The sequence below is a fragment of the Poecilia reticulata genome, linkage group LG11, assembly GCF_000633615.1.
Source record: "Poecilia reticulata strain Guanapo linkage group LG11, Guppy_female_1.0+MT, whole genome shotgun sequence".
NCBI classification, from domain to species: domain Eukaryota; kingdom Metazoa; phylum Chordata; class Actinopteri; order Cyprinodontiformes; family Poeciliidae; genus Poecilia; species Poecilia reticulata.
Window position 1 is genome coordinate 20,584,510 of NC_024341.1, and position 13,468 is coordinate 20,597,977.

Here is a 13,468-nt window from a genome sequence, read left to right on the forward strand (position 1 = left end):
GAAAATTCCTTAACATGCCATTTTTTTCCTTTCTTAGCATAATATTCAAATCAGATGTTGTTGTTTTTTAAAATCTCTATGTGAAGTTATGCCACTTCAATAAAGGATAAATTTTATAAGTGTAGAGAACGTTGTAAATAGCCTAAAAAAACTTTAACATTTTTTATTTATTAGAAACAAACATTTCCTGTAGAAAGAAAAAAAAAAGATTAAGTTATCTGGCTTCTAATGACACCACAAATTACATTTCCTGCTAAACCACTAAATCTGCTGTAGTCTAGTAATTTCCTCCTATGGTCAACACTTACGCAGTGTCCACCGTTGCTTTTCTGTCGCTCTCAGGACCAATGGTGTCTCCGCACTCTCTTCCAAACAATCTGGATGGAAACAAGGCGATGGAGAGGAGGCCGTCCAAAGTAGGGGTCAGTAGAGAAAGCAGCAGTGTGGACTTCAGCAAGGTAACCTGACCACAGTACTGAGCACAGACAGGGTCCCGTCACGTCGGAATGCACCCCTTCAAGTCCGTCCGTGTTTTTCTTCAGTTTCTGGGTTTGCTCAGACATTTCAGTCTTCTGTTTAAAGCAGCCCCTCCACAAATCATCCCATAACGTCCTCGCCTATAAAACAAATCAGTAGCCACTGCTTCTCATCCGATGGACAAAGAATCAATCATCACAATTAAAAAGTCTTTTCTGGTTATGTAACTCGTTCTGTTTGAAAATTTACCTCTGTTGCATGGCTTTCATTTCTTCCTCCCATTTTGTAGTGTATTTTCCATTAAATAAAATGGCAGACTGCCATAAGTTACTGTTATACAACCAGGCATTATGCCTGCCAAAAAATAAGGTGCAGTGTGTATGTGAGTCATAGGAAAGATGACTGAATGCAGATTCACTTCTACAAAGGGATCGTTGCCATGCTTAGATCTGTGTTTTACATAATAAATAGTAGTTATTTGAAGACTGTGAAATTTATCACAGAACTGGACTATCTTTGCTCAGTACTATCTCGGTCTACATGTTGCCATTTCCACATGTTATTTTTGTTCCATTTTCTGTTTTTGTACCATTTTTTTTTTTTTTTTTTTTTTTTGCATGGCTTTTCCAAATGAATGCAGCACGCAGTAATAACCCCAACCAACCCCTCCACTTCTACAGCATTTCTAGTTTTTATTTGTATGTCTGATTTTTACATTTTGTGGGTTTCAGGTGGACATGAATTTCATGAAAAAGATTCCTCCTGGCGCTGAGGCTTCGAATGTGCTTGTTGGAGAAGTGGACTTTTTAGAGAAGCCTATAATTGCATTTGTACGGTTATCACCGGCAGTCCTTATCACAGGGCTTACTGAGGTACCAGTTCCCACAAGGTACAGTAATCTTAAAACACCTGCCTTTAACTTCTAGGATTAGATAGTTAATTAAAAAACAACAATTCTGACAGATACTTAAACTGAGATTAAGTCCGGATGATTTAAAAAGCTCACTGTAAAAGTTATATTGCATAATGTAGGGAATCAATGTAGTTCCAACTGCTGTTCTTCATCTTCTACTCTGTATAATGTGTTTAAATGTACGGAACAAAATTAAGAAGTGATATCGAGATACAGCACACTCCCCTTCTATTTAAAATGAGATTTTTTTTTTTTTAAATCAATCAGCCTTTTGTTATACAAGCATTATCTCCCAATGAAAAATTTAGAAAAATCCAACCTTTATTTTGGGCTCATTTATTAAGTGGGAGTTTAAGAAATTATTGCTTTATTGTACAAATTTACTGGTCCTGATGTTCCCCTTTATAATTAATCTGAGTAGAACACACAACAGAGGCCAGTTTGTGTTTACTACTCTTTAAAATCAAGAAGACCAGAAAACATGCTGTTCAAGTGCCGGAGATGAGTGCTGACCGATGTGAGGGACAGGTCAACAAAAAATKTATAATTAATTCAGTTTGCCCATATCTGCAGTCAGCGCAACAATTAAAAAAAAAGTAAAACAACTGAAACTGTGAGAAACAAGGCTGAATGAGGATCCAAGTTTCTTTTGTCACATTCACAATACATTCACTTTTATGGAGCAGCAGCAAATTTTTAAGTGTGTGATAAGTCCACTGTAATAGAAATTAAACTGAAATGTATGTAAAAGTTCCTCACCAACAATGTCGATAATTGTGAAGGCCCTGTTTGTTACATATAAAAAAAAATAAATTATATAATGACTGCAGATATTTGAAAGGTAGCTCTAGTTTTGTGTAGTTTTCTCATCATTTGATGAAGTTTCATCAGTCATTGTGTTGTGACTCATAGGCAAAGATGGTTTGAGCCTTTCAAAACTTTAGTTATTAAACCCTAATTTGAACTAAGTGCGTAGACAAAAGTTTAAAGTGAACTTGTACTTGAAAATTAGTCACTTTTACTGAAAGACTTCGTCTTCGGAGGAAACTGATATCTGTGTATTTATAAATGTGTCTCCTGTGCAAAGGTTCCTTTTTCTCCTTTTGGGTCCACACGGTAAAGGACCACAGTACCATGAGATTGGCAGATCAATGGCAACACTAATGACAGATGAGGTAAGAAAGTATTTCTGTAATTTAATACTTGGTCACTTTAAATCTTCTTTTTAGTTCTCCTTTCTGTATGAATTTTTATTATTAACACTAAACAGTAACTCCTCACTTTATTTTGCCATGTAGATCTTCCATGATGTGGCTTATAAAGCCAAGGACCGAACAGATCTGCTCTCTGGAATAGATGAGTTCCTTGACCAGGTGACTGTCCTGCCCCCTGGTGAGTGGGACCCCACCATCCGAATCGAGCCCCCGAAGAATGTCCCATCTCAGGTTAGTACATTTCTCTGCCGAAGGCTTTTTTTTTTTTTTTTTTCAATTATTTTGTGAATAATTCATTTAATTGCAAATTGCTGTTTTAAAACTAAATCTGTAAGATGTTTAAAAGATGAGAAATCTTTTAAAAAATACTGAGAGATTTTCATTGATTTCTCTTGTCAGTTGTTCGTTTACCACTAAGATTTCTTTATAGAATTTCAAACATCTCATGAACTATAATTTTTATTTTATCTACTTTTAACTCTTTCTTCCAAAAGTCACTGGACAAGTATTTATCTCCTTAAAGCTTCATAAAAGCAAATAGATTGAAAAACAGAACAGATCTGAAGCAGAACTTAACATTTCTTGGCCCGTAGATGAAGAGAAAGAGACCGTCGCACCCTAATGGTAACGCACCTCCAGCTGGAGAGCTGGAAAAAGAGGACGACCACCATGCTGGACCTGAGCTTCAAAGGACTGGGAGGTTAGTGAAGCACTTTCTGTTGCACAAGATTCATATCTGGATAGTCTTTTTATTAAATAACTTCATCAAATAAAGAGTCATAATAATTATCATCTGTGTTAGTGTACATGTTGGTCCATGACAATGAGATAATTTAGGTGTCTCCTGATTGAATTTTCATTTTCCTTCACAGATAATCCTAAAACTAGTACTGGGAGATTTACATTTAATTAAGTCATGTTTTAATTTGACCAGCATGTCTCATCTGACTGGAATTAATAAACGTGGTTATAGGGGCCCACTGAGAGTCCTGCCTCCAACAGAATCCAATAAAAGAATCTGTGTAAGGAACAAAAGCAAAGAGTGCTCTCCAACCTAAAAATGTCGAGTTTATCAAAAAGATGAACGTCCAAAAATACCAATGGAAACATGCAAAAAAATAAAACATCAACATGTCTTTTGTTAATCATTTTTTCCAATCAGAAGCAAACTTCTTGGGTGAATAAAGATCATTTTAAATCTACAAAAGGTATAAATCATTTTGGGTTTACCTGTACAAAAATGTGCTTGAAAATTGAGAAGCATACAGCGTTGGTGCTTTTAGTATGAATGATTTTCCAAAGAAGTATTGCTTCCAAGCTTGTCAGATCCCATTATGTTTTACTGTGTCTTTGAAAAGTCTTTGTAAAAATGGACAAGTGCAGAATAGAATGGGATGTACCTGACATAAAAGCTGTTCACAGTTAATTAGGAGTGTCTAAAGTTCATATCAGCAAAATAAGGAATTCTTCAGCAAATGCACATTATAAATTAGCAAATGTCCCTTCATTTGATCCATCTTATGAGAAATGGTCCCAGTTAACAGGTTGTTGTAAAAAAATTTATTAAGGTAGTAAAATGGAAGATAAAAGGCTGTAATGTGCCAAATCACACAAGAAATGGTCTGAAAAATCAGTGACAAATCCATGACTGCAAATCTGCACAGAAACGCTGCTACTGAATCGTTTAACCTCTTTTTTCATTGTTGACCTCAGAAAGTAATTATCTTCTGCCTCTTTTATGGCAGTAATATGGCACATGTCATTATTATTGGCCCTCTGATAAAGTTGTTTACAAAAGACATTATAAAATTATTAATTAATTTTGTGGAAACTTGGTGACCTTAAGATGACACTCTTTAATTAAGTTCTGTAAAACCTTTGGAGATGTTTTTTAACCTTCCTTATCATTCTTTTCACTGAAGTTTGGTCCTCATCCAGCCATGATTTAAACAGTTCCAGTTGTTTTAAACTTTTTATTATTGTTCAGACTGTAGACTGTATGGGCATCACTTCTTTCAGTGATTAGTAGAAAAAATATTTTTAGGTTGATAAAAAAAAATAAAAATCTTTTTGAAGTTTTTGCTTGGAAAAAGTAAAGTCATGTTTCCTCCTACAGTCCAAAAACAAGACTGTTAGGTTGATCGTTGTGTATTACGAATTAAGAATTGCTGGAGTCTGTGATGAACTTTAAAAGAAATAACACATAAATTGTAAAATCCACCAGTGATTTCTTTTTTACTACAATATTTCCTTTTAAAAAAAATCTCACAGAACAAATGCTCTTAAATTACAGGTTGGATTGCTGAAGAAATTCTATTCAAGATTATCCTACTGCAGAACAAAACATACATTTATTTAAGGTTTTTTACATATTTTTATTGTGGAGTTTATGTCTCTTGTTAATGTGCAATATCTATTGTTTAAATAGCAGGTCTTCATTTTTGGTAAACTATTCTTTAAATATGTTAGAGAATAGATTCAATATAAATTAAAACCAATGCAGTAATTAACATACAAATTGCAGTAGCTCCAGTTCACATGTTAATTTCTGTGATCGGTCTTAGTTGTTGTTAGCATCCATTTCCTTTGAAGTAAGATTTATAATCTCAACGACGATTTGTTCCTAAACAGATACARAGCTGCACTCTGTGTGTAACTCCACAGCCGACATTTACTGATTGTGAATCTCCAGAGCCACACAGCAAAGAGAATGTTTTTGTTTGCAAACCTCACATACACACACACACACACACACACCCACACACACACACACACACACACACACACACACAACCACACATCCACATCCACACATCCAGTCCCCCACACATCCACATCTACCAAGAGTCACTGTATTATTTACAGAATGACTCTGCTTCTTATCACTACTATGAAAGGTTAGTGCTATAAAGAGCCTAGTGGAGGAAAGCAGAGAGAAACTGAGTGCAGTAAGTTAATGTAAAGAGAAATGTGTTGCTTTGTAAAGCTGACTGCAGGGGACGTTGTAGCAGAGATGTGGGGGTATGAAACTGTAAAAAGACCTGCCAGCAGAACTGCTGGACAGGTGTCAGGGAAAAAAATATATAGAAGTTCAAGGTGAGAAATGATTTTCAAAAATAGAATCTCTCAAAGGCAATCTGACAAAAACGCAAGCAGAGCAATGCTTTATTTCCCCCCATTATCTGGATTTTATCTCTTGTTTCAATTCTGGATTTTATCTCTTGTTTCAATTATTATCAAATAAAAAAAAGCTATTAATAAAAGGTACTTAGATTTACTCTGCAAGAGCAACAATTCACACAACTTTTCAAGAGATATGTTTCCTAATGTTTCTGAATGAAGTATAAACAAACTAAAAACATTAAAAACTCCTTAGGCTAACCATTGCATTTAAAACAAAACAAAAAACAACAACAACAAAAAAACTTTTGATTTAAGTTGATACACTGAAGTGCCACTGGGAAATTCTAAACATTCTTACTGTCTCCACTCCCAGGATTTTTGGAGGTCTGATCCTGGATGTGAAGCGCAAAGCGCCCTTCTACTGGAGTGACATCAAGGATTCGCTCAATCTTCAGTGTCTAGCCTCTATTCTTTTTCTCTACTGTGCCTGCATGTCCCCTGTCATCACTTTTGGAGGTCTGCTTGGAGAGGCGACGAAAGGCAGCATAGTGAGTCACACAATGAGTCCCTTAAAAGTCAGCTTTACAGGCTTTTCAAGAACCCAGGAAAAATGAAATCTCCCGGGTTTAAAATCAAAAATGTGTCTAGAGTTTGAACTTCAGTACAGTCTTTGCTTTGTGTCCATGCAAAATATATTTAATAAGTCCGCCATCACACTGGATTAAAACCAAACCACAACATTGAAAATCTAAAAGAGCATGGCAGTCTCTACAGGGTTTCAAGATGTCTTCTGGTCTTCATCAAAATGCATTACAACATATCTTGATCATGGGGGCAGCCTGGTCATCAGATAATTTAAAACCGAGGCTTTGAGTTTGCTACACATTCGCAGGTGCTGTAGAGTGGTGTTGGGGAGGGGTGTATAATTTGACATAATAATCTTTGTGGCACAGTTGCAAAGCACATTGCATCCAGTCGCTGCTATGGCGCAACAAGTAGCTAAATTGAACAACATCATCAAATGATCATCAATCTCTTCGCCAATAAAACCAGTTTTATGTTCAGATCCCTTAAACACAGAATTAGTGTGCGTTGGGTTTCCAGCAGAACCATGCTGGCAACTGCATAAAGTCGCACACACCTCCAAATTGTGCATAGGTTGATTGTTTGAAAGTTCTTTTTTTTTTTTTTTTCAGGTCGCAAAATCCACCTTTCTTGCTGTTAATTAGAAGTCCTGTTATTGTACTTGAAGATGAGGAAGTGGAGCAGCAGCTAATGGGGTTTCTAATCTGATTTTACAATAGTTGCAACTCATAAAAAACCCACATGTAAACATTCAGGCTGTAGAACCTCGATGTGATCAGCTCACTGTTTTCAGTAGAAACTACTAATTTAGTATTTTTTGCATAACTTCAGACTGCACTTTCTGAGATATATATATATGTAAAGTTTGCACCAAACTGATGCCGTTGCACTGATACGTTGACCCAGACCGTTGCTACATCTGTGCAGAAATCTCTTTCACCTCCATGCTCTCATGTTGTCAAGTGACCAAGTGAGGAAAGTCTGCATGGTTGAAATTTGAAACTGATGGTAAAGGTGCAAAAACTGGAGAGAATTCTCCAGGCAGTGGGGAAGCCTCAAATTATGGTCCTTGTGTTGGCAGCATTGTGACATATTTGCCGAGGAAACAGCATAAAACAAAATTGATGAGTCACTTTCACATTCAAATTTGGTTTTCTAGATTTACTCCTATCTAGCCTCTTTTGAGCTATCCTGGACACCTTGGGTTGATCGCACAAAAAATATTTTATATTGTGGAATTATCTCAACGCAGAGTATGTCTCGGTTTACTTAGCTGGACTCTGTCCAGTGCAGAGTTGCTCCCTCCTCTCTTTTTCTTTCCCTCCCTTCCTTTTATTCAGATGCCCTTACTAGGCCAGCAACTGTTGGCACAGACAGTCTGTCAGCTGATGTGTGTAATGTGTCTGAGCAAACTCAGACACAGGGCAAGAGCAACACAAAGATACGACTTTCGACAAGTCAGCGGCGTGGAAACATTTCAGCTGTCTGCCGAGGCTCTCATGTTCAATTGAAGCTCTCTTTTTTTTCTTCTCTGGGTTTCCTTTTTTTTTCACCTACTTCCTATTTTCCCCCAGTTTTTTTTTTCCCCACAGTTTTTTTTTTCCCTGACTCTGTGTCCCTCTCCTCTGTTTTTGCAGAGTGCAATAGAATCCCTGTTTGGAGCATCACTGACGGGAGTGGCATACTCGCTGTTTGCGGGGCAGCCTCTCACAATTCTTGGAAGCACAGGGCCTGTTTTAGTGTTCGAAAAGATCCTCTTCAAGTTCTGCAAGTGAGTTCACATTACAGCAATGGGACTTCATAATTTGTCAATGTGTTTATTGTTTAATGCGTTTCGTCAACCTCCATGGTCTTGCTTCCTTCCTTTTCCAGGGATTACGGCCTGTCCTACTTGTCTCTGCGGACCAGCATCGGACTGTGGACGGCGTTCCTGTGCATTTTGCTGGTAGCCACGGACGCAAGCTCCCTGGTCTGCTACATCACCCGCTTCACAGAGGAGGCCTTCGCTGCCCTCATCTGCATAATCTTCATCTACGAGGCTCTGGAGAAGCTCTTTCACCTCGGAGAATATTACCCCGTCAACATGCACAACAATTTAGACAATCTGACTTTTTACTCGTGAGTATTAATATTATGTTCATTGTCTGAATATTTTTTCTGCTTGTAGACTTTCCAAAGAATGTGTTTTAAGTTTTTCTCCAACTTTGCAGTTCGGTTTCGGTTTATGCATTTAGTCGTCTCAAGACAAACCGGTAAAATTCCTATCCATTATTTATATTATAAAATCAATGCAATTTATACAGATGTTATCCAATCGTACAGACAGAAGCAGATTTACATACATGCAAGGTTATACCTCAGTGTAGTCAAACTCAGTTGATCATATGCCAGTTGTTTAATTGTAATCTATTTTTGAAGGCTAAGCAGACCATGCCAATCCCTTCTCGTTAATAACCACGTTCAGTGGAATCAGTTTACTATTTTACTGTTGGTTCTGTTGTTCTCAGGTGTCAGTGCTCTCCACCAGCCAATGCGTCCGATCAGCTCTTGCAGCACTGGAACCGAACAGGGTACAACAGCTCAGACTCTATCCCATGGAGCAACCTCAACGTTTCGGTGAGACTGCCTCATAGCGACCTCTGGTGGGAAAATCCGTATTTGCAGCCTCAGAGAGACCGTGATTCACATGAAGCAAGGATGGAGAACAGACATACTTTCTACTTTGATCTAGACTCTCGTTTGGATGTTCCCTTATCTGGGTAAAATATTTTAAAAGAGGTATAATGTGATAAAAGCCAATTATAACAATGAGCAGTTAATTAACACAGGATGTCACATTACTTGTCTATCATATTGTTTTATTCTAATGAAAATATTGTTCAGTTCACTAGCTTAACAGATGCTGTAAATATGTAGCTACCATCCAATAAAATAGTAGAAATCAATCTCAATACTGAGCCATATATGTTACTAAAGTGATTTAGCTTTTTTTTTTTTCAGGTAAATGTCACAATAAGTAGTAAGATTTTAGACCTGAAGAAACGCTACAAAGACAAATATTTCTGGAACTTAAAGCAGAAGAAACTCTGGACATTTTTCTGTTTTAATGGATTTTTTTTTTTTTTAAATTACACTGAATTTAGAGCAGTTAGCAATTTAACCACTCTAAGCTTTGTGGCAGTTTCTGTTGTGAACTATACTGCACATCAGTCAACACACAGAGACAGACTGGGAATAGCATCACCACATGTCTGTTTTACTTACCAATGCATTACATTTCAAATGGTTGTGTACTGAACTTTGATGGGGAAAAAAAGTTCAAAAAAATTGTGAGCATTAACAGGTGAAGCAAATAACAGAATAAATCTTCATCGTTGCGCCTATCAGCGGGTGGGTTGTGTTGGTACCAAAGAGAACATTTTGTTTTCATGGTTGATGTGTTAGAAGCAAAAAAAAATTGGACAAGTCCAAAGATTTATTGAGTTTGACAGGGGGCAAGTTGTAACGGCCACACTAGTAGGTCAGAGCATCTGTAGTGGCAGGACTCTGGGGGATTTGCACAGATGGGGTTCAGGAAATGGATTCAAAACATAGTGAGCTGCATGCAGTTTCCCCCGAGTATACTGAAGAAACACAATGAGAAGTGCTGCAAGCCAAACAGCTGAGGCTCCAAATGAAAATCGACGGACACCCAAAGCTAGCTAACATGCACCAAATCGTTTCCAGTGTCCAAAATTATGTTTCCTGTTATTTATTTATTTTGCTCATGTGGACCTCCCTTTCCCCCCCACGAAGAACTCTGGCACCCCCTATGGGAGGTGTTCGCCACACTTTGAAAAGCCCCGACTAAAAATATATCTAACCTACCTGAACAACATTTTTAAGCTGCACAGTGTTCCTAAAACTGCTGGCAACAGTAGTCAAAACAAAACAAATATAACTCCCACGTTACAACAGTAATTATATTCTCCTTTTCCTCTAGATGTGTAAATTGCTTGACGGGGAGTTTGTGGGTCCTGCCTGTGGTCACCATGGTCCTTACATCCCAGACGTTCTTTTCTGGTCCATTATCCTCTTTTTTACCACCTTCTTTTTATCATCGTTCCTCAAGCAGTTTAAGACGGAGAGATACTTCCCCACAAAGGTGAGATGTGTGTTTTTGGGCACTGTAGAAAACATGTGATAAATACGTCATGTACAGTCATATTCAGTATATTAGAATATGTGCTCAGATGAGACCAGTTCGTCTGTAGGTATTATACATACTTTTCATCTGAAAATTTATTTATATTTTTTCTCATCTTTAATGCTGTGTTTTAATTTGCTGTAAGCATAAAATCATCATCATTTAGCTGAAACAAAGGCTTAAAAACATCAGGAACTAAATCACTTAGTAGATTGAGATACTGTATTGTGTACTATTAAAAAGAAAACACGGATACAAAGAAAAATGTATGTTTCTCCTGTAGTGTGGGAGGTTGTACCTATAAAGTTTTCACGGTTCTGTAAATGTTTACATTTCGTCAGTTATTATCATGCCTCAGCAGCTACATGTGCAGAAGGAACAGAGCATCCTCCCACACACAGCATCTAGCCTATTATCACTAGGTGTGGGCAGATGTTGGCATTGTGTGATTTTCGCTGTTGACAGAAGTATAATTATTACTTCTGCGTGTCTGCAGAAAGAGTGTGCTTGAAATGAAGTAGGTTTAAATTGTGTTTTATAATTAAATTACCCCTTCTGGATGTGTGTGTGTGTGTGTGTGCGTCCTTACCTCGCAGGTGCGTTCCACCATCAGTGATTTCGCCGTGTTTTTAACCATAATGATTATGGTGCTTGTGGATTATCTGATGGGGATTCCGAGTCCTAAACTGCACGTCCCGGATCGCTTTGAGGTTAACATTATATTATCATTTTTACTCCATTTTGTTTAAGACTATGTTTAAGCTTCATGCCTTGTGAGCTAAGTGAAACCATCATTTCCCCCCTGTAGCCAACATCAAAGCACAGAGGCTGGCTGATGGATCCATTAGGAGAAAACCCCTGGTGGACGCTGCTGGTGGCAGCGGTTCCTGCTTTACTCTGCACAATCCTCATCTTTATGGACCAGCAGATCACTGCAGTCATCATCAACCGCAAGGAGCACAAGCTGAAGGTTAGACCTGACTTAGAAAAAGAATGACTCCTTTTTATATATATATATATATATATATATATTTTTTTTTTTTTTTTTTTTTTTTTTTTTTTTTTTTTTTTTTTTTTTTTTTCAATGTTGGTTAAACTCCAACACAATTACCATATTTTCCAGACTATTTATTGCTCCAGAGTGTAAGTTGCATCAGTCGACAAACGAAGAGGAAAAACATACAAGTCACCCTGAACTATAAGTTGCATTAATTTAGAAAGCGGCCATGTTAATGCTGTAACCCGGCGACTGTTAACCTTGGGGCTTGGATGTTTGCTGGTGCACCGATGTCCGAGCACCGCATAGCGAGGCAGACAATGCAGCGTAAAAATGACATGAAGCATGACACGAGGAAGGCCCGAAAGCAAAGTAATTTATATTCATCTCCTTGGCAACTGTTAGGACGTGCAGACATAACTGCACTGTTCACAAACCTCTCCCGCCAACATGTTTTTTTATGCACCCAGCTGTGGACTCCTTTCTTCAGCTCAGGCTATCTTTCTTTCATCCTGCAATTAGCTGTCTTTGTGGGAGCAGACGGTAATGTTTTGTCCTTGGTTCATGTCCAACAGTATGAATTGACATTTGACGCATCAGTCAAGAAATGCTTCACGAAGAGGAAAAAAAAAAAACGTAAATAAGTCGCACCTGGCTGTAAGTAGCAGGACGAGCCTAACTGTGAAAACATGTGCAAAACGTATAATCCAGAAAATATGGTATATGTCTGTGCAGCAAGAATCCAATGTATTGCAAACGTGAATGCTCTTGAATCTAAAATAAGCAAACAACACATGGCTCAGAGACTTACACACGCTGTAACGTACTGTAAAATGTGTATGTCAGACTCGCTGTCATCTACAGTTTGTCATATAATTCAACACTTTCCTTTTTCTCCTACAGAAAGGATGTGGTTATCACCTGGATCTCCTCATAGTAGCAATAATGCTGGGGGTGTGCTCCATCATGGGCTTGCCGTGGTTCGTGGCTGCGACCGTCTTGTCCATCTCCCATGTGAACAGCCTGAAGGTGGAGTCTGGCTGCTCGGCGCCGGGAGAACAGCCCAAGTTTCTGGGCATTCGTGAGCAGAGGGTCACTGGCTTCATGATTTTCACCATGATGGGCTGCTCTGTTTTCATGACCTCGGTGCTGAAGGTGAGATCGGCGGAATAATGTTTTATTTCACTGTACAGGGAATTAGTCGGATGTAAGTCGTATTACGAATGTTTTTAAAGTTTTCTGCATTTTATGACTACATATAAGTTCATTAATTCATACATGTGATGTGTGGCTTTTTACAGTTTATTCCCATGCCTGTTCTGTATGGAGTTTTTCTCTACATGGGTGTCTCTTCCCTCAAAGGCATTCAGGTAAGATTCTGCTCCTCCAGTGTTTTATTAAAGATCTGTCTGCTTTTTTTTTTTTTTTTTTTTTTTTTTACATGTAATAGCAGTTGCATTTTTGTATGTCCGTGTTTCTCTTGTCTTAATCACAGCATTTATCAGTGGCTTTGTGTTTTTTTTTTCTCCTTAGTTCTTTGACAGAATCAGATTGTTTGGCATGCCTGCAAAGCACCAGCCYGATCTGATCTACCTGCGCTACGTGCCGCTGTGGAAGGTTCATGTGTTCACACTAGTGCAGCTCACCTGTCTGGTGTTGCTGTGGGTCATAAAAGCCTCTGCAGCAGCTGTCGTGTTTCCCATGATGGTAATTATTTGATCACGTTTGGAGTCGTTATTTTAAAAAGTTAGACCTGAACTAAAATGACACACCGACGGCTTGCTGTGACTGTGTGGCTGGGTAGGTTATATTTAATTTATTTAGCTTTTTTTTTTGTTATGTTTTTTAGCATGAAAGGCCCACTGAATAAACATAAACGTTACGCCATTAATTTTATTGTGATCTACTGACATTGGATCAAACAAATGTTCACACTGCTGTCAAAAAGCCAGGATTTTGTATTGTTAAAAAGA

General features: G+C 38.0%; 1 protein-coding gene across 12 annotated transcripts in view; it reads left to right on the forward strand.

The window, feature by feature from the left end:
* LOC103472665 (sodium bicarbonate cotransporter 3-like) overlaps positions 1-13,468 on the forward strand; it is a 52,456-nt gene that overhangs the window by 30,633 nt on the left and 8,355 nt on the right. For 10 of the 12 annotated variants that reach the window (XR_534907.2, XM_008422443.2, XM_008422438.2 and 7 more), the window contains 15 exons: positions 343-458; positions 1,209-1,366; positions 2,478-2,565; positions 2,689-2,835; positions 3,198-3,304; positions 6,101-6,275; positions 7,950-8,083; positions 8,185-8,430; positions 8,820-8,928; positions 10,295-10,456; positions 11,095-11,208; positions 11,307-11,468; positions 12,399-12,650; positions 12,797-12,865; positions 13,029-13,202. Coding sequence is in view for 10 of the 12 variants with exons in the window: in XM_008422443.2 (XP_008420665.1) it covers positions 343-458; positions 1,209-1,366; positions 2,478-2,565; positions 2,689-2,835; positions 3,198-3,304; positions 6,101-6,275; positions 7,950-8,083; positions 8,185-8,430; positions 8,820-8,928; positions 10,295-10,456; positions 11,095-11,208; positions 11,307-11,468; positions 12,399-12,650; positions 12,797-12,865; positions 13,029-13,202 (2,213 nt within the window). In the remaining 2 variants the exon portion in view is untranslated. Of the gene's footprint in view, positions 1-342; positions 459-1,208; positions 1,367-2,477; positions 2,566-2,688; positions 2,836-3,197; positions 3,305-6,100; positions 6,276-7,949; positions 8,084-8,184; positions 8,431-8,819; positions 8,929-10,294; positions 10,457-11,094; positions 11,209-11,306; positions 11,469-12,398; positions 12,651-12,796; positions 12,866-13,028; positions 13,296-13,468 lie in introns of all 12 variants that reach the window. The other 2 variants (XR_534908.2, XM_008422441.2) reach the window with 2 other exon arrangements.